The sequence below is a fragment of the Neoarius graeffei genome, chromosome 24, assembly GCF_027579695.1.
Source record: "Neoarius graeffei isolate fNeoGra1 chromosome 24, fNeoGra1.pri, whole genome shotgun sequence".
Classification (NCBI taxonomy): Eukaryota; Metazoa; Chordata; class Actinopteri; order Siluriformes; family Ariidae; genus Neoarius; species Neoarius graeffei.
This window is the reverse complement of record NC_083592.1, coordinates 48327035-48352342: the sequence shown is the minus strand read 5'-3', so window position 1 is coordinate 48352342 and position 25308 is coordinate 48327035. Positions and strand designations below refer to the sequence as shown.

At 39.7% G+C, this 25308-nt stretch overlaps 2 protein-coding genes across 3 annotated transcripts in view; one reads left to right on the top strand and one right to left on the bottom strand.

The window, feature by feature from the left end:
* The first annotated feature begins 3736 nt into the window (after positions 1-3736).
* Positions 3737-10579, top strand: LOC132872514 (histone H2A.V). The gene is made up of 5 exons (XM_060907409.1): positions 3737-3851; positions 7083-7160; positions 7736-7849; positions 9902-10031; positions 10196-10579. Exons 1-5 carry the CDS (start codon positions 3849-3851, stop codon positions 10255-10257), a joined length of 387 nt encoding a protein of 128 aa, XP_060763392.1. The 5' UTR covers positions 3737-3848; the 3' UTR covers positions 10258-10579.
* A 2913-nt stretch (positions 10580-13492) lies between these two features.
* hs3st1l2 (heparan sulfate (glucosamine) 3-O-sulfotransferase 1-like 2) overlaps positions 13493-25308 on the bottom strand; it is a 90582-nt gene continuing 78766 nt past the window's right edge. For both annotated transcript variants that reach the window (XM_060906733.1, XM_060906734.1), the window contains exon 2: positions 13493-15197. In XM_060906733.1, the coding sequence (XP_060762716.1) occupies positions 14162-15073 (912 nt within the window). In that variant the 5' untranslated portion in view covers positions 15074-15197 and the 3' untranslated portion in view covers positions 13493-14161. The remainder of the gene's footprint in view (positions 15198-25308) is intronic.

The window sequence follows — 25308 nt, the reverse complement described above, 5'->3', positions numbered from 1 at the left end:
AAAAGGCTTCCAGTTCTACAAGTTTCTTGGGCTGTCTTGCATGCACTGCTCGTTTGAGATCTATCCAAAGATTTTCAATGATGTTTAGGTCAGGGGACTGTGAGGGCCACGGCAAAACCTTCAGCTTGTGCCTCTTGAGGTATTCCACTGTAGATTTTGAGGTGTGTTTTTGGATCATCGTCTTATTGTAGGGCCCATCCTCTTTTTAACTTCAACTTTTTTACAGATGGTGTGATGTTTGCTTCCAGAATTTGCTGGTATTTATTCGAATCCATGCTTCCCTTGACCAATGAAATGTGCCCTGTGCCACTGGCTGCAACACAACCCCAAAGCATGATCGATCCACACCCATGCTTCAGAGTTGAAGAGGTGTTCTTTTCCTGGAATTTGGCACACTTTTTTTCTCCAAACATACAGTTAGGTCCATAAATATTTGGACAGAGGCAACATTTTTCTAATTTTGGTTCTGTACATTACCACAATGAACTGTGAAAAAAAAACAGTTCAGATGCAGTTGAAGTTCAGACTTTCAGCTTTAATTCAGTGGGTTGAACAAAATGATTGCATAAAAATGTGAGGAACTAAAGCATTTTTTAATCACAATCCCTTCATTTCAGGGGCTCAAAAGTAATTGGACAAATTAAATAATTGTAAATAAAATGTTCATTTCTAATACTTGGTTGAAAACCCTTTGTTGGCAATGACTGCCTGAAGTCTTGAACTCATGGACATCACCAGATGCTGTGTTTCCTCCTTTTTAATGCTCTGCCAGGCCTTTATTGCAGCAGTTTTCAGTTGCTGTTTGTTTGTGGGCCTTTCTGTCTGAAGTTTAGTGTTTAACAAGTCAAATGCATGCTCAATTGGGTTGAGATCAGGTGACTGACTTGGCCATTCAAGAATATTCCACTTCTTTGCTTTAATAAACTCCTGGGTTGCTCTGGCTTTATGTTTTGGGTCATTGTCCATCTGTATTATGAAACACCGACCAGTCAGTTTGGCTGGATTTGAGCACACAGTATGTCTCTGAATACCTCAGAATTCATCCGGCTGCTTCTGTCCTGTGTCACATCATCAATAAACACTAGTGACCCAGTGCCACTGGCAGCCATGCATGCCCAAGCCATCACACTGCCTCCGCCGTGTTTTACAGATGATGTGGTATGCTTTGGATCATGAGCTGTACCACGCCTTTGCCATACTTTTTTCTTTCCATCATTCTGGTAGAGGTTGATCTTGGTTTCATCTGTCCAAAGAATGTTCTTCCAGAACTGTGCTGGCTTTTTTTAGATGTTTTTTAGCAAAGTCCAATCTAGCCTTTTTATTCTTGAGGCTTATGAGTGGCTTGCACCGTGCAGTGAACCCTCTGTATTTACTTTCATGCAGTCTTCTCTTTATGGTAGATTTGGATATTGATACGCCTACCTCCTGGAGAGTGTTGTTCACTTGGTTGGCTGTTGTGAAGGGGTTTCTCTTCACCATGGAAATTATTCTGCGATCATCCACTACTGTTGTCTTCTGTGAGCGTCCAGGTCTTTTTGCATTGATGAGTTTTCCAGTACTTTCTTTCTTTCTTTCTTTCTTTCTTTCTTTCTCAGGATGTACCAAACTGTAGATTTTGCCACTCCTAATATTGTAGCAATTTCTCGGATGGGTTTTTTTCTGTTTTTGCAGCTTAAGGATGGCTTGTTTCACCTGCATGGAGAGCTCCTTTGACCGCATGTTTTCTTCACAGCAAAATCTTCCAAATGCAAGCACCACACCTCAGATCAACTCCAGGCCTTTTATCTGCTTAATTGAGAATGACATAACGAAGGAATTGCCCACACCTGCCCATGAAATAGCCGTTGAGTCAATTGTCCAATTATTTTTGGTCCCTTTAAAAACAGGGTGGCACATGTTAAGGAGCTGAAACTCCTAAACCCTTCATCCAATTTTAATGTGGATACCCTCAAATGAAAGCTGAAAGTCTGGACTTTATGTCCATGTCCATTATATAACTATAACTTGAATATGTTTCAGTAAACAGGTAAAAAAACAAAATTTGTGTCAGTGTCCAAATATATATGGACCTAACTGTACCTTTGCACATTGTGGCCAAAAAGTTCTATTTTGATTTCATCAGTCCACAGGACTTGTTTCCAAAATGCATCAAGCTTATTTAGATGTTCATTTGCAAACTTCAGACGCTGAATTTTGTGGCTAGGACGCAGGAAAGGTTTTCTTCTGATGACTCTCCCATGAAGGTCATATTTGTTCAGGTGTCGCTGCATAGTAGAACAGTGCACCACCACTCCAGGGTCTGCTAAATCTTTCTGAAGGTCTTTTGCAGTCAAACAGTGGTTTTTATTTGCTTTTCTAGCAATCCAACGAGCAGTTCTTTCAGAAAGTTTTCTTCATCTTCCAGACCTCACCTTGATCTCCACTGTTTCTGTTAACTGCCATTTCTTAATTACATTACAATCTGAGGAAACGGCTACCTGAAAACACTTTGCTACGTTCTTGTAGCCTTCTCCTGCTTTGTGAGCGTCAATTATTTTATTATTCAGAATGCGAGGGAGTTGCTTAGAGGAGCCCATGGCTGTTGATTTTAGGGACAAGTTTGAGGAGTCAGAGAATTTATCCAGCTTTGAAATCTGCATCATCTGACCTTTCCTAACGAAGAATTTGAACAAGCCACAGTTCAATAAGCTAATTAAGGTCTGGAACCTTGGTAAAAGTTACCTGAGAACTCAAACGTATAGGGGTGCTCAAACTTTCGCATGGTGTTCCTTTTCTTTTTTCACTCTCCAGTTGTAGAAAACAAAAATAATACACAAATCTTGAATAAAACGCTGAAAGGAAATGTCTCATCTTTGCCTTTATGCCTTTTGGTGATCAGTTCATCTTCTGCTCACTTAACTATTCACAGTAACAGACATTTTCAGCAAGGGTGCCCAAACTTTTGCATGCCATTGTATTGCCAATGAACCAAATTATTTTATTTATTTATTTAAGCATTACACAACTTTTCCAGTCTTTTGTTGTCCCTTTCCCAACTTTTCTGAAATGTGTTGCTGACATCAACTTCAAAATGAGCATATATTTTAAAAAAACCCTCCAAAACAATAAAAATTTCTCAGTTTCAACCTTTGATATATCGTCTTTGTACTATTTTCAATGAAATATATGGTTTCCATGATGTTTAAATCTTCACACTCTGTTTTTATTTATGTCTTACACAATGTCCCAACATGTTTAGAACTCGGCTGCATATCTTCTAGCTCCATAATATCAGAATCAGAACCAAAATCAAGTTTATGCCAAGTACGTTGTGAGAATTTCTCTAAAAGATAGTAACTTGAAAAGTGGCCATATTTAAGGAGTATGTACATGGGCTGTTTTGGAGTCCCAGCTGTACAGTTTGTTCATGAAATGTGCAAAATCGCAGTTCAGAGACGAAGTGCATTAATTTCACAGATTTAAAGTATATACGTATAACCTCAACAACAAATACAAACTACTATCTTAACTGCAAAATTAAAATATATATTTTATAGATATATATTCAGTTGAAGAGAGGGTAAAAAAGTTTTAAGTCCATTTCACACACTTGTCCCGCCTTCACTCTGTGTATGTACAAAATACCGTTCATCGGTGGGGGATGGGGAAAGAGTTTAGCAATCTGCAAGGTTATTGGCTAATAGTAAAATTCGAATCAACAACGCCGAACGTGATTGGTCAACGTCTCTGCTCGTTTACCTTGAAGTGTTTCTCTTCTGAACGGAGGTTTATTGTTCATCTCTGTCTGAGGCCAAATTGATTTAGCTTAGTCTTCTTGGATCTGCATCCTAAACAAACTAACCGTTACAATGGTATGTTTATATTTAAAGTAGTTTGGCTTTCTTTATTTTTTTGCATTTTGTTGAATGTAGCATGCGTTTGACGATATAAAGTGTTTGAATGAGTAAACGGTGATTTTTTTTTTTTTTGCTAATATGTTAGCTTAGCTTCATCGTTTTCTCCGCGCGCTAACAGCTTCGGAAAACAGCCTGTTGTTTGTTTTAGTAAAACTTACAACTTTTTCTCCATCAGTGATATGGTGTGATTTTTCATTTTGTATGGATGGTCATTTAGAGTAATCGGAAATTGCAGCTGGTTGACTATAAGAATTTTTTTTGGTAGTAATCTTCAGTCGGAAGCACTAGCACTGGTTCAGATTGTTTGTTTACCTTTCCTGGCTGCTGGTACAACTCGCCTGGTTAGTTAGCTAACATTTAACTTGGAATTGAGCTCCAAAAAAGCCGTGAATTGTATTTTTATGATCAGAGTGTATTTTTGTTTAGACGAACAAGATGAGGTTTATTATCTAACTGGGTTGGAGTCAGTGTAGACTTGTTTTTACTGGTTGTTTTGGATCCCTGTGTGCTAACTAGACTAGGTTTATTTTACCAGCTGGTTATTTCATTCATTGAGTTTCAGGAACCGTCTTTTATTTTATCACGACCCAGGATGTGTTTTGATAGCAATCACTTAAACTCGCTAATTAACAAAAAGTAACGTCTCGGATTATTTTCATTTGTGTTTTCACGTGATGAGGAAACATCTTCACGCTTAAAACCAATGCCTCCATCTGTCCATGGGCTACAAGAGCTTACATCAAAACTTCATATCGATTAAAAACGCCATGCTGGAAAGGCATAGCATGTTAGACACAACCTCTGAAATACGGAAATGCTTTACATTACAGGGTTTTTAACGTTGTGCAGTGTGTTCTTTTGAATCAATTAGCTTGCAAGTATTTATACTTTTTTTTCCCTATCTCTACATTTTTAATTTTAATACCATAAACTGTGTTTTTAGAAACAATACCAGTCAAAATTTTGGTCATTCATAGCAATGAGTACGCATGTCCAAACTTATTTTGACTGGTACTGTTGTGTATATCAAGTTAAGTCGGCATCGTGGTTTCGGTTCACTTCGGAGTCGATTCCAAAATGAATCGGTTCTTTAATTGCAAACGTTTCTAAATGAGTCGACTTCAAAACCTTGGAGTCGATTCCGGAAATGATTCATCTCTCTCGCGCATGCGCACATGGCGATAATATTAATTCAAGGCAGATGACAGTGGATATTTATTTTACCTTTTCTTTTGAATTTGTCTGATCAGTTTATCTGATCTCTCCTATATTTATTTATATCAAAATAAAATTAACTGTAGGCGCACAAAAAGTGTCCAGAACCAATGAAAATGTACAGAATATGTTGCCTTGAGTTACTTTGGGTCTCATTTGGTCAACACACGTGTGTGTGTTATTTATATATATATATATATATATATATATATATATATATATACACACACACACACACACACACACACACACATATATATATATATATATATATATATATATATATATATATATATATATATATATACACACACATACATATATATATATATATATATATATATATACACACACATATATATATATATATATATATATATATATATATATATATATATATATATACACAGAGTACCATTCAGAAGCTTGGACACCTACTCCATTCATAGGATTTTCTGTATTTTGACTTGTCTACAATGTAGAAATCAAAATTATGAAAAAATATATTGGATTATCTGGTGAAGTGTTTTTCATATTTTAGGTTCTTCAAAATAGCCACCGTTTACCTTGATGCTTTGCAGACTATTGGCATTATCTTAACCAGCTTCACGAGGTGGTCACCTGGAATACCTTGTCAAGTTAATTAGTGGATTAATTTCTTGCTGCCTTAGGCCAAGTTTACATTAGACCGTATCTGTCTCGTTTTCTTCGCGGATGCACTGTCCGTTTACATTAGAACGCCGGGAAACAGGAATCCGCCAGGGTCCACGTATTCAATCCAGATCGTGTCTGGTCCGGTGCTGTGTAAATATTGAGAATACGCGGATACGCTGTGCTAAGCTCTAGCTGGCGTCGTCATTGGACAACGTCACTGTGACATCCACCTTCCTGATTCGCTGGCGTTGGTCATGTGACACGATTGCTGAAAAACGGCGTGGACTTCCGCCTTGTATCACCTTTCATTGAAGAGTATAAAAGTATGAAAATACTGCAAATACTGATGCAAATACTGCCCATTGTGTAGTTATGATTGTCTTTAGGCTTGCCATCCTTCCACTTGCAAGTGGTCAGTGACTTGCGCACAGCGGCCCAGTCCCGAATCACTGCTCGTGCGCTTCACTCGCGCGCTCTGTGAGCTGCGCAGGGCCGGAGTGCGCACCCTCCAGAGGGCACTCGCTGTTCAGGGCGGAGTGATTTGGAGCGCAGCCGCTGAGGAAGAAGCGATGAGCCGCACTGACACATTTCAACTTGCGTGCCGATTAGTCATGTGATTAGCGTATCCGTGTATTGGCGTTGCTGTGTGCACGCGAATCGTGTATTGGCGTTGCTGTGTGCACTAATTGTTTTTAAAAACGTTAATCTGATGATCCGCTGATACGGTCTAATGTAAACCCCACTTTAATGTGTTTGAGCTCAAACAGTAAATAATTACAGTAAATAGTGCTATTCAACACAACTGTAGTAATCCATATATCAAGAACTGCTCAACTAAGTAAAGAGAAATGACAGCCATCATTTACTTTTTAAGACATGAAGTGACTCTTTTTATAAAAAAAAAAAAAAAAAAAACCCAACCCACTGAATCAGGTGTGTCCAAACTTTTGATTGGGTCCTGTATATAGTGACAAGACAGGTTGAAGATTTTCATCTGAACGGTTTAGATGACTGGCCAGTTAATCCTATATTGCTTTTATATTTGCTGCGTCTCTAACGTTTTATTATCCAGTAGTTTAGAGCTATAACAGTTAAGTGTATCATATAGTACATAATGCCATAGTGAGGAGTGAAAGTGTGAGACCATACACAGTCCCTTTAAGTTTTATGAGTTTAGAATGACATTATACTATATTTTTATGATTCAAAAGATTAGAAGTGTTGCATGGGTGTTTCGATTGATTTTGTCAGAATAAAACTGCATGTTTGCTCACTCCGGAGTGAAAACTAACTGGTTGTATTTCATTAAAATCCCAGGCTGGTGGCAAGGCAGGAAAGGACAGTGGCAAAGCCAAGGCGAAAGCAGTGTCTCGCTCTCAAAGGGCTGGACTTCAGGTAAGTGCCAGTGTTAATACTAATGTTTACTATGTTGACAGTGTACACCTGTTTGTTCTTGGTTTAGAATTAATTTTAAATCACGAGAAAATGGCATTTTCTTTGACTTTTTTTTTTTTAATAGAGTAAAATCCCATATTGCTTCAAATATATATAATCAAATTTATAACTGATTTAGTAAGCACAATAATTGAGCTTGAAGATATTGGGCAGTATTTTAGCACAGTAGATAATGATATATTGTACACGAGTAAATAAGCATTTGACTAGTTCATAGTTTAATTCTACTGAAATGTGGTTTATGGTGCATCTATAAACTGAAAGATCATTAACATTTCTGTAATCTCTGTTTTGGTAGTAAAGCAGGTTTGTCAAGGTTGAGCTGGATTATATTACAGTCGTTGGTTTTGTTTTGACTTATGACTGTGAGCTTGTGACTGTGTTCATCATGCCAAAAGCACATCTTTTTTTTTTTTTTTTTAAATAGTGACTTGGCAGCCGCATTTTGAGTTTCTTTAGCGAAATCAATCCGATTATGACTATTGCCCAGTAGTAAATGATGCCTCTCTTTGTAGTTCCCTGTGGGTCGTATCCACAGACATCTGAAGACCCGCACTACTAGTCATGGGCGAGTGGGAGCTACGGCAGCCGTGTACAGCGCTGCCATTCTTGAATATCTCACAGCTGAGGTAAAGGCAGTTACTCATCAGTCTGGTGTAATTTTGTGGTATCATTCCTTTAGTCTCATGATTACAAAGTGTGAGGTTTATCAGAAGCAGTGGCGGCTCATCCATAAAGCCCTGCCGTATATACACCATGCCGTTCAGTAAATACTAATCGCAATCAAGTCCTCAAGCTCAACACAATGAGCCTAAAAATTCTGTTGTAATGCTGATTGGCGGTTTTGAGTTCTCATCTCATCTCATTATCTCTAGCCGCTTTATCCTTCTACAGGGTCGCAGGCAAGCTGGAGCCTATCCCAGCTGACTATGGGCGAAAGGCGGGGTACACCCTGGACAAGTCGCCAGGTCATCACAGGGCTGACACATAGACACAGACAACCATTCACACTCACATTCACACCTACGGTCAATTTAGAGTCACCAGTTAACCTAACCTGCATGTCTTTGGACTGTGGGGGAAACCGGAGCACCCGGAGGAAACCCACGCGGACACGGGGAGAACATGCAAACTCTGCACAGAAAGGCCCTCGCCGGCCATGGGGCTCGAACCCAGGACCTTCTTGCTGTGAGGCGGCAGCGCTAACCACTACACCACCGTGCCGCCCTCGGTTTTGAGTTACAAATTAAAATGTTGCGATTTGAGTAAATAAGCCAGTGTTCCATTGAGTTGCTTGTCTTTCCAGCTGTTGTGTGCTTCTCTTCTGTAGAAGAATTGTCAAGCCTTTATTTTGAATTAAAAACAACAACTTATCCTGTGTCCGAAATCACTTCCTACTCACTATATAGTGAGTTTGCCATTTTGTAGTGCTGTCTGAATGTATAGTGAGAATTATTACACCCTATATAGTGCACTCAAAGTATCCCACAATGCATCATGAAAAGTAGTGTACAACCGATGGTCACTAACCAAGCAATGTATCCCATCATGCATTGCGGCCGTGCTGAAAGACATCAAATCAAAAGCCTCAAATTTGATTTAATAAAAGGCTGAATGCTTTCTTTGCTGCTGCCTTGATTTAAAAGAACTGAAAGATGCAGGTACTTTGTATTTATGAATGTGCTCAGTATAGTATGTATTTATTTTGAAAACCCACCAGCCGACTGACCTGGCACGTTTTAATTGTGCAACAGTAACGATGTAAATACCAGTGTGACGGACAGTATCCGAAAGGGTGGGTTCCCCCTCTCTTCCTCCATTTCATCAGTGAGCTCATTATATAGTCCTCTATATAGTAATTCCCTATATAAGCCTCGGTCACAGCCGGCCGTACGTGCTCCTATGGCCGGTCTACGTGCAAGAGACGCATGGAGGGCGCGCGTGTGACGTGCTGATTTTCGAGTCATAGACTGGCCACAGAGGTTCTTTGTCATGTCAAACAAACTCTACGGGCGCTTATGTTTTCTTCAGGTTGCAAGACAAACTTGCGGCCAACGTGCGTCTTTCTCCATGAACAAAAAAAACACAGCGATTTGGGGAAATGCCAAAAATCGCATGGCCAAAAAAATCGTACGTCCGGTTGTGACCTAGGCTATAGGGAGTAGTGAACGAGTGGGCGATTTCGGACACGGTTAGTTTCTGTAGCCTTATTGTCACCTAGTGGCCAAAAATGGGAAGTGCACCAAGTACTAATCAAAACATTTTGGGACAGGAACCATGCTGCCCCATGCTCGCACTCTGAACGTTTTCACTGAAGAAGGAGCAGACGTGACGGGGTCACCAGACGGGGCTAGCTTAAGATACTCTGCAGTGATTAAAATCTTGTTTCATAGTAAGTATTTCAGAGTTGAGGCTAGTAAAGGGAAATGAGTTTCCTGCTTTACAGCAGAAGTGATTTTGTAGGACATGTTACAAAGATGAGGAGAGGGAAAAGGTGATTTTTTTTATGGAGGAAATGCAAAGGCTGTGGACTGAAATTTTGGTGCCCGTTTCAAGTGTAGATTGAGATGCAGTTGGGTCACATAATAGAGAAGATGCAGGTGTTTTGTGTGATGTTGCTTCCTCAATAGGATAAATCTTCAACCATATGGAAATGATTGACCGTGGTTGTGTCGACTTAGGTACTGGAATTGGCAGGAAACGCCTCCAAAGACTTGAAGGTGAAGCGTATCACTCCCCGCCATCTACAACTGGCCATTCGTGGAGACGAGGAGTTGGACTCCCTCATCAAGGCTACCATCGCTGGTGGCGGTGAGTTGGGACGCTTTCAGTACTTGTTCGAATGGCGACGCTTAAAACGTTACCAAGCGGCTTGCTTATTATACAAAGCAAAAGGATGTAGAGAGACATTTTCTTTCAATTTCAGTGCTCCGTCTGAGCTCGATTGATTTAATAGCTGTGTGTGTGTTTTGCAGGTGTGATCCCTCACATCCACAAGTCCCTGATTGGCAAGAAGGGCCAGCAGAAGACTGCATAAACACCATCATTGTGGTGTGCTGGACTCAAGGACTTGTGTTCGGACTGTGATCAGATAAACTTGCATTAGTTCGTTCATCCGTTCTTTTTCTATTTTTTTAAATTAATATTCATGTCGTATTAGCTAACCCTGAGTAATTTGTTAGTTTGTCATCTACAAAATTTAGTTTAAAGCCACATCCCTGTGTTCAAAGCTATTTTAGAGAGACATGCAGGAATTGTGATTTTTGTCCTGTTATGAAAGTGAATTTGTTTGATTGGCCAGAGTTATGGAAGTGTTTTATACTGAAAAATGGAACTGATAAAAACATTTTTTACAAAAAGTTTGGGGTTTTTTTCCTTCCCCTTTCCAATCCTTCAGCTTATTCCAGGCATGGTACATTTTATCCTGTATAATCTACAATAAATCAGCTCGCTCACTTCAGTCAGTAACCACTTTGCCCTGATCAGGGTCATGGTGGATCCAGAGCTTGGCTGCTGTGCTACGTTTTCTGTGGTCTTGGTGATTAAAGGGGAGGTTTGATAGTTCAAGCGATTTTGGGACATGAATGACTAAGAGTTGAGTTGAGTATAGCTTCTGGTAGGATTTGTTTAAGGAATTGTGTAGATAATGGATCTAGTACACAAGTTGAATATGAAAAGGAAACAAGTTTGGAGTAAAATATTGTAATTTCTCTCCAGATGAAGTGATCTTGTTCCCTACATGGATAATTATCAAATTTTTCTTTACCACTGTTGCTCAGTGGTGTTCTAAATATATACAGGACTGTACAAAAGTCTTGGGTACGTGTAAAGAAATGCCGTAGACCAAAAATGGCTTAAAAATTATGAAGTTTCAGCATGTACTGTAAAGAGTAAGCCATAATAAATGAAGTCAATATATGGTGCAAGACGACCCTTTGCTTTATATATATTTAAAAAAAAGGTCTCGGGTCTGATGAGTGCAGTTTTATATAGAAGGAAATGAGCTGTAGGTTTTACTGAGCATCTTCCAGAACCAGCCACAGTTCTTCTGGACACTTTGACTGTCACACTCACTTCATTTTGCACCCAAACCCAGTAGCCTTCATTATGGTTTCTTTTTTTTTAATCTGAAAAGTGGTCTCTTATGAAATATGCTGCTCAGATACAAACTTTTTTTTTTTTTTTCCCCCTTCCTTTAACATTTAAATTTTGCTGGAAAACGAATGTTTGGAACTCCAAAGTATTTTTGTAATGTTTGAGTCAATAGTGTAGAAATCATTTAAAATAGAAATCTATATTTAAAAAAAAAAATGGGGTGCCTTTAAAGTTTTTGCACAGTACTGTATGTGGGTTTTTGTAATGTATGTTGAATGTGTGTCTAAGGTGCCTTGTGATGGACTGGTGTCCTCTCTGGTGGTACGGTGGTTAGGGTTCATCAGCTCATGAAATTCACCCAGTGTCCCCTGGGATTGGCACTCTGGAGCCACTGCAGCCCTGACCAGGACAAACTGGTTACTGAAGATGAATGAATGAAAAATCACTGATGGTAAATAAGGACTGGATTAAGTGATAGCACTATTTTCCAGGAGATTGTGAGACCATTCCAATTGTTTCCTGGTGATATGAGGTTATATATCACTTGTGCAACAATTCTCTGGAGTGTTTAGTATGACTGAGGGTATTACTCACTGTTCTGCTAAACCTCCATGATGGAGCTTCATTGAACGCCCTTCAGCACAGTTTGAGGCTTATCAGTGCAGTCAGAAGTACAAATACAGCATGATTATGAACACATACAGTTGTGATGATTTCAGAAATATGAATGTTTAGAAAGGCAGAGTTATAGCTGAGAAATTTGTTTCTTGACTGAAATTGAACCAAAATGATCACTGGGTACTGTATGTTTCCCTCAACATGATGATCTTTGCTCCAGTGATGGTGGATGAAACCATTCCTCTTCTTTGCTGAAGACAAAATCATGGCCCTTTGGTTTGGAAAAGCAATCAGAGGAACTGAATGATATATAAGTTATTCCACGAAATCGAGTCGTACAGGAGCTGATGGCCGACGAGGCGCGTAGCACCGAGTTGACTATAAGCCATGTATGACGAGACTGAGTGGAATAACTTATATTCAATCCACATTCACTTGATTTTGAGAAACCGAGCGTTCTTAGATCATCTGGCTGACGGGCAATAAGTTTATGCTATTGCGTGTTGTCCACGTTTCACAAAAAAAATTACTTCTCTTTCAATTCTTCACCGAGTTTTGTTCTTTTTGGCAAGAAGGTAGGTCTGCCTGGGATACATATAGCTTCTACCTAAATTTGCATAATTGCAATTAATAATGAAGATATGGACTAATTAATCAATCAATCCCTAACAAGCAGTTTCCACACATCGCTGCTTCTCCCTCAATTCTGCACTGATTTTGATTCTTTCTGGCATGAAGGTAGGGGTACCTAGGGTGCATATAGCTTATACCCAGATTTGCTAAATTACAATTATTAATGAAGTTATGGACTAATTAAGCCTTAATGAGCAGTTCAACAAAAATCACTGCTTCTCTGTGAATTCCTCGCCGTTTTGGATTCTTTCTAGTAAATAGGTCAGTATTCCTAGGGTGGATATAGCTTGTATATAGTGTATGTACAGTAGCTTGCAACATTTATTGCGCAAGATGGCTCACTTTAGATCGTTCCTTCTGGACTAGACGGGGCCCGAGTGAGCTACACCATCACTGACCGTATTGTTATTTTTATTTTTTGCAAATGCGATAAATAAAAACTTAATACAAAACGTCCGATAAAATGGAATGTAAACAAACTGGCAAAATGACAGTAGCAGTTTGTGAAACATGCTACAATAATTCTTGAAAAATAAAAAAAGGTGTGTTCTTACCATCAAATACTTTTATTCCATATTTTGTTGCTTTTTTGTTTTTTTTAAATATTTTTTGGGGTTTTGTTTTCAAATCGAGTTATTTCGTCCTCGGTTGGTTCAGCAACATGTTCTGCCATTTTGTTTTTCTCTACTCACGGTATATGAGCTGATAGCCTAGTTGTAGAGTAGCCAATCAGAGCGTGTGATTGCTCATATCCAGTCAATGTGGATAGCATGATGAATAAATCATATTCCTGACTGTGTGTACGGTGTTCATTTTGATCCTAATCCATGATTTTGGACATTTTTGTCCATTGACAAATTGAGTAAAAACTGCATAGAGACAGAATATTATTTTGGAGTGTTTAAAAATAGAAACTTCTTTTCCAAATGGCAGACAAAACATTCAAGTACAGATTAATGTTACAAATGGCAAGAGTGAGAACCTGATTAGTTACTACAATGATTATGGTGCGAGAGTCGTATGTTTGTACAAACCTTTGTAAAGTACACAAAATACACAAAGTATAAGCTACGTAACATTTGCATTATTGGTAATGTGAGTATTTCTGTGGAAACCATATGTCCCTCAGCAGCTGTGGGTTGTTTTTTTTTTTTTAATTTACATGTATTAACATTTTAAACATAGTTAGTCTACAGCAGGCCTCAACAGTCATATCCACAAAGTGCCGGTGCAACTGTCGGTTTCTGTTAAAACCAATCAGATAATCTGTGGATAAGCTTACTAAACCCTGATCTACAGCCCAAGTCCATTTAATCCATAGCCCTGAATTTCAAAATCAGGTTTGCTGCAGTTCTGCATAACCAACACCAGGAGGAACCTTTGTGCCAGGGACCCGGTCTGTTTTCCACATTTGTGCTCTTATTTTTCTTTTTCAGCTCAGTTCTTGGACTTGGTTGGAATAAACCAAGTTTGGTTAGAAGCTCAGATTGGAATAAACCCAGATGTTAGTCAAATATCGTATCGAGTTCTGAGCAGACAGGATGTTTCATGGCAGATTTTGTCTACAGTTTTAAAACCCAGTCCAAAATTTTTCATCAGCACCAGTCAAAAGTCTGACCCACCATCCTAAAAAAGATCTGATTGGGCAACTTGAGGAACCGACAGAGCTTTTGGAAAGCTTCGTTGCTGAGGGGTGCGTGCGGTCTTCCTTTTGATTCGTCAAGGCATTTGTCATGTCCTGCAGAAAGTAGGCAGTAAAACCCTTTAGTGGTGTTGAAGTAGAAGTTATCTGGCATTATCCGTGGTGGAAGTTCCAGGAATTTCTCTGCTTTCTGAAGTTCTGGGAATGGGTCCCGGATTAATGCCTCTCCATCAACAATATGGATCTGCTCTCTGGGGAAAAGCGCCAGCCACCTGGCCAAGTGTTGGTGGTAAAGGCTTCTCTGGAGGGCCTTGTAGTTGGGGTTGATGTGTCCTCGGCGCAGGAGCAGTTCCTCCAGAGGTTGGTACGGCTTGTTCTGCTGGATGCGGTTGTGCAGAACCTGTGTGTAGTCTGACACAAGCCTCTCGGCTGGGTCACGGACGATCAGGAGTAGCTTCACTGCTGGATTCATTGACCACATTCTGGCTGGAACTACAGGTGCTGTGAAATAACCTGGAGTCTTTTCTACAGTCACCTGCCCAGCAAGAGTGAGAGGCATCTGAGCACGGTACCAGTCCAAACCCTTGTGGAAGTTTTCATCCAAGTTGAAGTAGTGCACTTCAGCCTTGGCTACCTCGACATCTGGATGCAGGTTCAGCATCTCCAGCAGGGCTCTGGTGCCACCCTTGCGTACTCCGATGATGATGGCACCTGGTAAGCGTCGTGAGGTGCTGCTGTTGCTGGTCTCACCCGGGTTCGCTGAGATCACAGAGGTCGTGGAGGATCTGAGCTCCCGCAGACACACGTACAACTGGGCCTGGAGCACCAGCAACAGGATCAGTGCCAGGAGAAGAGTCCAGAACATGGTGACACTTCACTCAGGTCAAGGGTAGCAAGGAGACACAAACACACACACAGCAGGTGGGCGCACACACGCTGATACACAACAGCTGTCGATCGCCACTGCTTCAGATCTTTACTCCAGTTTTCTGTAGAGAAAATAAACAAGAATGTATTTTAGGTCTAGAAGCTTGGATGGAAAAGAATCAGGGTTTAATTGGACGCTATTTTGTGGTTCAGGTTTAATTAAAAAAAAAAAAATACAGGTGATTTCCTAAGGTTAAGAAATAAAAAACATTACTTGTTTTCGAGGAAATTAATAGAAATTCATAAAATGCTATAAAAAGAAGGAAATTAAATTTTCATGCTGAAAGCGGAACTTACAACTGCCAAGACGGGCAAAATGTTTCGTTGCATAGTTTTGAAATAATGCTAGATTTTATTTGTATAGCGCTTTTTAACACTTTTCAATACTATAAGTTAAACAAATTAGCTATAAAAATCACACTGTTTAAACATCTCATCTCATTATCTCTAGGATTTTATTTTTTTTTTACACAACTAAAAACAGTTTTATAATAGATAATGGCAAAACCACACAGATATTTCAAGAGCCATGAAATAAAACATTTCATAAACATTTCCATGTTTCTTATGTGACATTTTGTTGCTTCATCAATCATTTGACCCTCATCATTAATCATCAACTTGAGCTTAACTGTACTCCTCTATGTCTGTAGTAGAGCTCAACTGAGTGATTTAACCGAATATTGAATTCATTAACAACCGAATAAATTCAATACGTAGTTATTAATCATCTTTTCAAGGTAGTGAGCACAGAAATCACCAAACTGTGCTGTGTTTTAGTGAAATCTTGTGCGAATGTTGTTGTTTCACGGTAGCCATGCTGTCATATGAATTAATCAATCACGGACCTGTGCATTCTTATCTCATCTCATCTCATTATCTCTAGCCACTTTATCCTTCTACAGGGTCGCAGGAGCCTATCCCAGCTGACTACGGGCGAAAGGCGGGGTACACCCTGGACAAGTCGCCAGGTCATCACAGGGCTGACACATAGACACAGACAACCATTCACATTCACACCTACGGTCAATTTAGTGTCACCAGTTAACCTAACCTGCATGTCTTTGGACTGTGGGGGAAACCGGAGCACCCGGAGGAAACCCACGCGGACACGGGGAGAACATGCAAACTCCACACAGAAAGGCCCTCGCCGGCCACGGGGCTCGAACCCGGACCTTCTTGCTGTGAGGCGACAGCGCTAACCACTACACCATCATGCCGCCCCTGTGCATTCTATTTATATTAATGAAACACAGCGCATTTGAATTCTCAAATCTGATTGGTTAGGAGTTGTGCATTCATTTTATATAACACACGGCTTGGAAAGTAGTTTCAGCAGTCATGTAAACAGTAGGATTATATTAAAGCTAGACGGCCTTTCGATTTCATAAAATCGGTTAGTTCCCTCTGAAATTTGGTCATTGTGATATATGTTTATTCCTGTAATATCTCACAAAATATCAGGCCATTCTGTGGCTGGGAAGTTATTTAATTTGAGGGGATTAAAGTGCATATTCTGGACCAATTTCGTGTTTTTTATATGAAAGTATGTCCCTTTACACACTCATCCAGAAGGGTAATTTTGCACAAGGCCATCTGTCTACAGCAGAAAAAAATAAAATAACAAAATGCGTCTGGAAAAATCCCAAGGGAGTCTGGAGCCAGATTTGTAACGACATCTGCGGAAGCACCAGCAGGCTGCGCGATCTTGTGCAGTTTCAGTGCACAGCCTGTGTAGACCAAGCTCTCTCATTGTCCGGTCTTTTGGGAAACGATGAGTACTAATCCCATCAAGATTGGTGTTGCTACACCCTCCTACGATACATCTGTTAACCATTTTAATAATTATGTGATAGCGTTGAAGAAATTTGCAGAAAACCACCAGGTCGTTTTCTCATAAACAAACCAGCGCTGACGTAGGATTCAGAAGGTGGCGTCCCGCAGATGACGTCACGAAAATCAATGTTTCCCGGGAAATTCAAAAGCAAAGTTTTTTCAGAGGCGGACCAATTCGCCTCAAATGGCTTGATTTCAACTGAATTTTTCTGGTATTGCACAAGGTAAAAAAATTGCAGAGAATGCAAAATGTGACACATATTTGACCAAAGTTTAATATAAAATAGGAGAATTACATTGATCTTGCTACTGAATTTACCCGTGATATGCACTTTAAAGCAAATAATGTGCATGAAATCGCTCGCTTTGCACAGTCAAGCAGACAGAGGAAGTCCGTGTGTGCGCATGCACAGGTTTACCTTTGAGCGTGCACTGACAGTTCCATCGTTCTGTTGCTAAATGAACAGCTGATCACACCGAGGTGCTCGCTGAGTGCCAATATTTATTAGTTTGGTCCTGCGTTTCCTTTCCTTCGTATATAACATAACGTCTTTTCTTCTCGCTTTCTGTTACCGTAGCTAATCTTTCACATTTCATTTGCACACTCGCATCCTCCATTTTCCTTTCCTGTTTTAAATTTGTATCCCACAATGCCTTGTGTGAACAGGGAAAGCCCACCACATGATGCATGACATAATATCTTGAATTGGGTCATGGTGAAGCAGGAAAAAATAGCGGAGAATTTAGGGCCATGTGGCTCCAAATTCATTAATTGTTCTATTTAAAAAAACCTAACAAAATTGGAAGTCTGTGATTCAAATTCAGTAACTTTCGGTCCACTAAACAAAAATAATTATTTTTAATTAAAAATTATTTTTATGACCTACACTTGAAAAACCTGAAAAGCAATCTAGTTTTAAGGAAAGAGCTCAGAAATGTTCCCTTTACCCCGAGGTGCCAGTACTTTGTAAAGTTTCACTGCATGAGAAAGTCTTCAGGACAGAGGAAGTTACACTTTGCTGTTTCTCAGTAAAAAGACAAGCTGTTTTTTTTGTGTCTCATTAACTTTGAGAGAAAAGGAGAGGCTGGTGAGGGAACGACTGGATCATTGTTGCTGGAACGTAAGTGATAAAAGCAACTTGTCTCGCAGATGTTCCACAACATTAAATGTAACTGTAAGGAGTTAAAAAGCACAACATGGTGTTAATAATTAATAAATATAATTTGTAATCGTTGGCAAATTGCTGTGGCATAAGTTGAATAACACACTTTGGACATGCTGTAATATGCAGATAATCCACTTTACGCTTGTGTGCGTTATTCCTTATGTAACCCACACCTTAATGCCCTTAAAGTTCAGTGTCCATAATATATTTAGTTTAGAAACACTTTTCACACAATGTTTTGGTCTAAATGTAGATAGGTGTGAAAAAAATGTGAATTAAATAGTTATGTTTTGGCGGTATCTGGTTATTTAGCACAAAAGTCTTTTAGCACAAGTTCTAAAGTCTCTTAGCACTACTCTGGATTATGGTCACAATAATCGAAAACAAAATCTCATCTTGATATAGGAAAGGGTTTATTATAATTGCTTAGGTACTGGAAGCTGGAATTTCTGCTGCTGTGCACGTTAAGGATCAGTTGTTGATCCCTGAAACGTTAACTGAAAATCCGATTCTTTGGTGTCTTTAGGGGGCGGCACGGTGGTGTAGTGGTTAGCGCTGGCGCCTCACAGCAAGAAGGTCCGGATTCGAGCCCCATGGCCGGCGAGGGCCTTTCTGTGCGGAGTTTGCATGTTCTCCCCGTGTCCGCGCGGGTTTCCTCCGGGTGCTCCGGTTTCCCCCACAGTCCAAAGACATGCAGGTTAGGTTAACTGGTGACTCTAAATTGACCGTAGGTGTGAATGTGAGTGCGAATGGTTGTCTGTGTCTATGTGTCAGCCCTGTGATGACCTGGCGACTTGTCCAGGGTGTACCCCGCCTTTTGCCCGTAGTCAGCTGGGATAGGCTCCAGCTTGCCTGCGACCCTGTAGAAGGATAAAGCGGCTAGAGATGATGAGATGAGATGAGATGAGATGGTGTCTTTAGATATTTGTAGTTAAGCCATAACAAACCTTGAATTGTGGGCACCTTCATAGATAACTTCAGTCACTTCTGATCATATCACAAATTCAACTGACTGTCAATAATTACGCGTTTGGCGAAATAATTAACCGGGGGATTATGTCTCTTGAAAACTCATCTCTCCTCCAATGATCGCTATGAAAATTTTCAATCTGGATTCTGCACCAAACACAGCACAGAAACAGCCCTCCTCAAAGTCACCAATGATCTCCTCCTTTCCTCAGATTCTGGACAGCTCAACATCCTCACCCTCCTCGACCTCTCTGAAGCTTTCGACACCATCAACCACTCCATCCTTCTCTCCTGTCTCCAACCCTCTCTCAATATCACTGGCACTGCTCTCACCTGGTTTAAATCCTATCTCACTGACAGGCATCAATTCATTAAGCTCAACAACTGCACCTCCTCCACTGCCCCCCTGTTCCACGGTGCCCCTCAAGGGTCGGTACTCGGTCCCCTCCTCTTCATCCTCTATCTCCTTCCCCTTGGTGACGACATCCGTTGCCATAATCTCCACTTCCACTGTTATGCTGATGACATTCAACTTTACATCTCCACTCCCACTTACACCACTCTCATCAACTGTCTGACAGATATTAAACTCTGGATGCAAAAAAAACCTCTCAAACTAAACTGCGACAAATCAGAACTGATTGTCACTGGCCCCAAATCCCTCACAAAGTCCCTCCACCTCTCCATCACTTGAAAACTCCACTCTGTCTTCCTCCCCTCAAATCCGTAACCTTGGCGTGATTTTTGACACCAACTTGATATTTGAACCCCACATCAACCAGTTAACCAAAACAGCTTTCTTCTACCTCCGCAATATTGCCCGTCTCTGCCCATTTCTCTCCGTTTCACCTGCTGAAACTCTGATTCACGCCTTTGTCACTTCCCGTTTGGACCTCTGCAAGAGCATTCTCTTTGGATCCACCTCCAAAGCCCTAAATAAACTCCAATATGTCCAAAATTCTGTTGCTCAACTTCTCACTCAAACCCGCTCTCATGACCACATCACCCCGTCATAATAAAATGTAATTATTATTATTATTATTATTATTATTTTTATTATTATTATTATTATGTCTCTTGTCCTGCTTGACGTGTTTTGCTGACTAAGAGCAAAATCTATTCCTAAAAATGTACTCAAATTAAGTCCATTTGATATCACATATTACTGTTGTCATATGCATTTGACTAATAAAGCTACAAAGACTTTAACCGAAAAAAGACCAATTTCAATGAGAAAAATGTCTCCTGTTCATGTCTCCTTAGTAACCAACGGTTGCGATATGTAAACAAATGAAAGAAACTTCCACTAAAGCATCCTAAAACGAACGGCAGTTAAATAAAAGTGCAATATAAACGTTCAAGAATGACAAAACAACCAAAATTAATATCAGTTGTTTATAATAAGGCAATCGTGAAGCAAGAAGAAGATGAAGAAGAAGAGATTACACTAAGATGTAAGAGTTTTTTGATCATCAAGACAAGTCTCAAAGCTGTGGCTAGTTTACAGGGGAATTCACTTTGTTGCAGCATGTTTATATTTGATTTCAATATTTCTTTTTTTTGTTCAATGCTATCAACCGCTAAAAAACGTTATTTAACGCTCAATTATCAAATCAATAAACTGCAAACACTCATTTGTAGCTTGTGCGAAAAAACTGCAGTGCACATATTACAGACAATTCGCACAAGTCAATCAGATCAAGAAGAGCTTGCACTTTATTTTGAAGAATAATAAAGTCTGTTGTGTTTTTGCGTCGTTCTTTAATCCTGTCGTTGAAATGATGCAATAGATGGCAAAAATTTTCACTTCTCTAATTCTATTGTTTTCTTTTAATTGAGCACTCGGTGAACAGAAATGGATGTATATACTATGATATCCATCGTAGCGTAGAAATAAGTGTTCTTGGATCTTGTGCTAAGAGACTTTTGTGCTAAATAACCGTAAACCGTTTTGGCCAGGGTAATTAATTAAAAAAACCAAAAGAACTTGGCGATAGATAGTTGACCCTGAAACTAACTTAAAAAAAAAAATTACAAAAAAAAATTTTCATGTAACTTTGTGTAAAATTCTCAGTTAACTCCAAGTCTATTTAAAAAAATATATTATGCATAAAGATATTTAAAATTGTATACACTATTATTTAATGTTCATTTTTAAAATTTCATTTTAAACTATAATAACCTTGGCAGGACAGGACCATCTACAGGCAAATATGAAAGGCCTTCATTTGCATAATTGGACATAGAGTACATTAAAAGTGCATTAATATTAGTGCAGGATACATTGCATCACTGTCGACATGTTGCGAGTTATAAAAGTGTGATTAACATATAAATAAGTCTGAGAGCAGGTTCCCATCCCTGGTCCTGGAGTCAAGTCAATTTATTTGTATTGTGCTTTTAATAACAGACATTGTCACAAAGCAGCGTTACAGAAAAATAAAAATTTTAGACATAATGTGTCCTTAACAAAAATGTATTTATCCCTGATGATTAAGCCTGAGGTGACGGTGGTGAGGAAAAACTCCCTGAGACCTCATGAGGAAGAAACCTTGAGAGGAACCAGACTCAAAAGGGGACCCATCCTCATCTGGGTGATAATGGATAGCGTGATTATAAATAACTCGCTTCTCTAAGTGTGTCTTATATGGTTATAAAGTGCAACTGTGTACCCGGGAAATTCATTATAGTTTTATCATGAAGTCTATTTTGTTGAAGTTATCAACTGTTTATTGATGAGTGCAAAACTGTTCATGACAACTACAATCCTAAAGTTATCATGGTGACTGTTGTAGTCCTAAACAAAACTGTAAGTGTCCAGATCCATCTTCTAAGTGTGTCTTTAGACTGTCCATACAGTTAGGTCCATAAATATTTGGACAGAGGCAACATTTTTCTAATTTTGGTTCTGTACATTACCACAATGAATTGTGAACAAAACAATTCAGATGCAGTTGAAGTTCAGACTTTCAGCTTTAATTCAGTGGGTTGAACAAAATGATTGCATAAAAATGTGAGGAACTAAAGCATTTTTTAAACACAATCCCTTCATTTCAGGGGCTCAAAAGTAATTGGACAAATTAAATAATTGTAAATAAAATGTTCATTTCTAATACTTGGTTGAAAACCCTTTGTTGGCAATGACTGCCTGAAGTCTTGAACTCATGGACATCACCAGATGCTGTGTTTCCTCCTTTTTAATGCTCTGCCAGGCCTTTACTGCAGCGGTTTTCAGTTGCTGTTTGTTTGTGGGCCTTTCTGTCTGAAGTTTAGTTTTTAACAAGTGAAATGCATGCTCAATTGGGTTGAGATCAGGTGACTGACTTGGCCATTCAAGAATATTCCACTTCTTTGCTTTAATAAACTCCTGGGTTGCTTTGGCTTTATATTTTGGGTCATTGTTCATCTGTATTATGAAACGCCGACCAATCAGTTTGGCTGGATTTGAGCACACAGTATGTCTCTGAATACCTCAGAATTCATCCGGCTGCTTCCGTCCTGTGTCATATCATCAGTAAACACTAGTGACCCAGTGCCACTGGCAGCCATGCATGCCCAAGCCATCACACTGCCTCCGCCATGTTTTACAGATGATGTGGTATGCTTTGGATCATGAGCTGTACCACGCCTTTGCCATACTTTTTTCTTTCCATCATTCTGGTAGAGGTTGATCTTGGTTTCATCTGTCCAAAGAATGTTCTTCCAGAACTGTGCTGGCTTTTTTAGATGTTTTTTAGCAAAGTCCAATCTAGCCTTTTTATTCTTGAGGCTTACGAGTGGCTTGCACCGTGCAGTGAACCCTCTGTATTTACTTTCATGCAGTCTTCTCTTTATGGTAGATTTGGATATTGATACGCCTACCTCCTGGAGAGTGTTGTTCACTTGGTTGGCTGTTGTGAAGGGGTTTCTCTTCACCATGGAAATTATTCTGCAATCATCCACCACTGTTGTCTTCTGTGGGCATCCAGGTCTTTTTGCATTGATGAGTTCACCAGTGCTTTCTTTCTTTCTCAGGATGTACCAAACTGTAGATTTTGCCACTCCTAATATTGTAGCAATTTCTCGGATGTTTTTTTTTCTGTTTTCGCAGCTTAAGGATGGCTTGTTTCACCTGCATGGAGAGCTCCTTTGACCACATGTTTTCTTCACAGCAAAATCTTCCAAATGCAAGCACCACACCTCAAATCAACTCCAGGCCTTTTATCTGCTTAATTGAGAATGACATAACGAAGGAATTGCCCATACCTGCCCATGAAATAGCCTTTGAGTCAATTGTCCAATTACTTTTGGTCCCTTTAAAAACAGGGTGGTACATGTTAAGGAGCTGAAACTCCTAAACCCTTCATCCAATTTTAATGTGGATACCCTCAAATGAAAGCTGAAAGTCTGGACTTTATGTCCATGTCCATTATATAACTATAACTTGAATATGTTTCAGTAAACAGGTAAAAAAAAGAACATTTGTGTCAGTGTCCAAATATATATGGACCTAACTGTATATAGCCATCCTCCACAGGAGCGATGTGATGAGAACTCTGGCCAGAAGTAGGGCATCAGGATGGATCAGGCAGGTCTGAAGAGCAGGAGAGGCCAGCATTACTGGTGTCTCAGGATCAAAGTGTAACTCGACAGAGAAAAAAGTTACTCTTGTCCAATGCATTTTCATGTTTCTGCTCACAATACATCTGTTTCAAGGTTACATGCAAGATAAAGTAGATCATCTTTTTAGTGCAATAGTTCTCCCGAAAATGTTGTATGGCCTTCCAGTTTATGCTGCTGGTGTTTCAGATCCAATGCTTTTTAAAAAGATGCTATAAGAGACGTTATACATCAACTAGTTTTAACATCTTGGAGCTTTTGGAGAAGTGTGACAGCTGCCTTTTTAGTAAAATTAAAAATAGAGATCATCCTTTACATAGCTTCCTCGCTACTTAGAATCATCTGACCACCTTAGAAATAGAACCTGTATAAGACTTAAGCTAAACACTAAATGTTTTTGTAATAGGTTAATATTTACATATAATTTAACTACAGTGCTCAGCGTAAATGAGTACACCCTCTTTGAAAAGTAGCATTTTAAACAATATCTCAATGAACACAATTTCCAAAATGCTGAAAAGACAAAGTTTAATATAACATCTGTTTAACTTATAACATGAAAGTAAGGTTAATAATATAAACTTAGATTACACATTTTTCAGTTTTACTCAAATTAGGGTGGTGCAAAAATGAGTACACCCCACAACAAAAACTACTACATCTAGTACTTTGTATGGCCTCCATGATTTTTAATGACAGCACCAAGTCTTCTAGGCATGGAATGAACAAGTTGGTGACATTTTGCAACATCAATCTTTTTCCATTCTTCAACAACGACCTCTTTTAGTGACTAGATGCTGGATGGAGAGAGATGCTCAACTTGTCTCTTCAGAATTCCCCATAGGTGTTCGATTGGGTTCAGATCAGGAGACGTACTTGGCCACTGAATCACTTTCACCTTGTTCTTCTTCAGAAATCCAACAGTGGCCTTAGATGTGTGTTTAGTCATGTTGGAAAAGTGCACGACAACCAAGGGCACGGAATGATGGTAGCATCTTCTCTTTCAGTATAGAGCAATACATCTGTGAATTCATGATGCCATCAATGAAATGCAGCTCCCCGACACCAGCAGCACTCATGCAGCCCCACATAAGGACACTGCCACCACCATGTTTCACTGTAGGCACCAGGCAGTTTTCTTTGTATTCCTCACCTTTGCGATGCCATACAGTTTTGATGCTATCAGTTCCAAAAACATTTATCTTGGTCTCATCACTCCAGAGTATAGAGTCCCAGTAGTCTTCATCTTTGTCAGCATGGGCCCTGGCAAACTCTAGGTGGGCTTTTTTGTGCCTGGGCTTTAGGAGAGGTTTCTTTTGTGGACAGCATCCATGCATGCCATTCCTCTGCAGTGTATGCCGTATTGTGTCACAGGAAATAGTCACCCCAGTTTGGCTTTCTACTTCTTTAGATAACTGCAGTGAACTTGCATGCCGATTTTCTTCAACCCTTCTCATCAGAAGACGCTCCTGTCGAGGTGTTAACTTCTGTGGACGACCTGGACGTCTCTGTGAGATGGTTGCAGTTCCATCTCATCTCATTATCTCTAGCCGCTTTATCCTTCTACAGGGTCGCAGGCAAGCTGGAGCCTATCCCAGCTGAC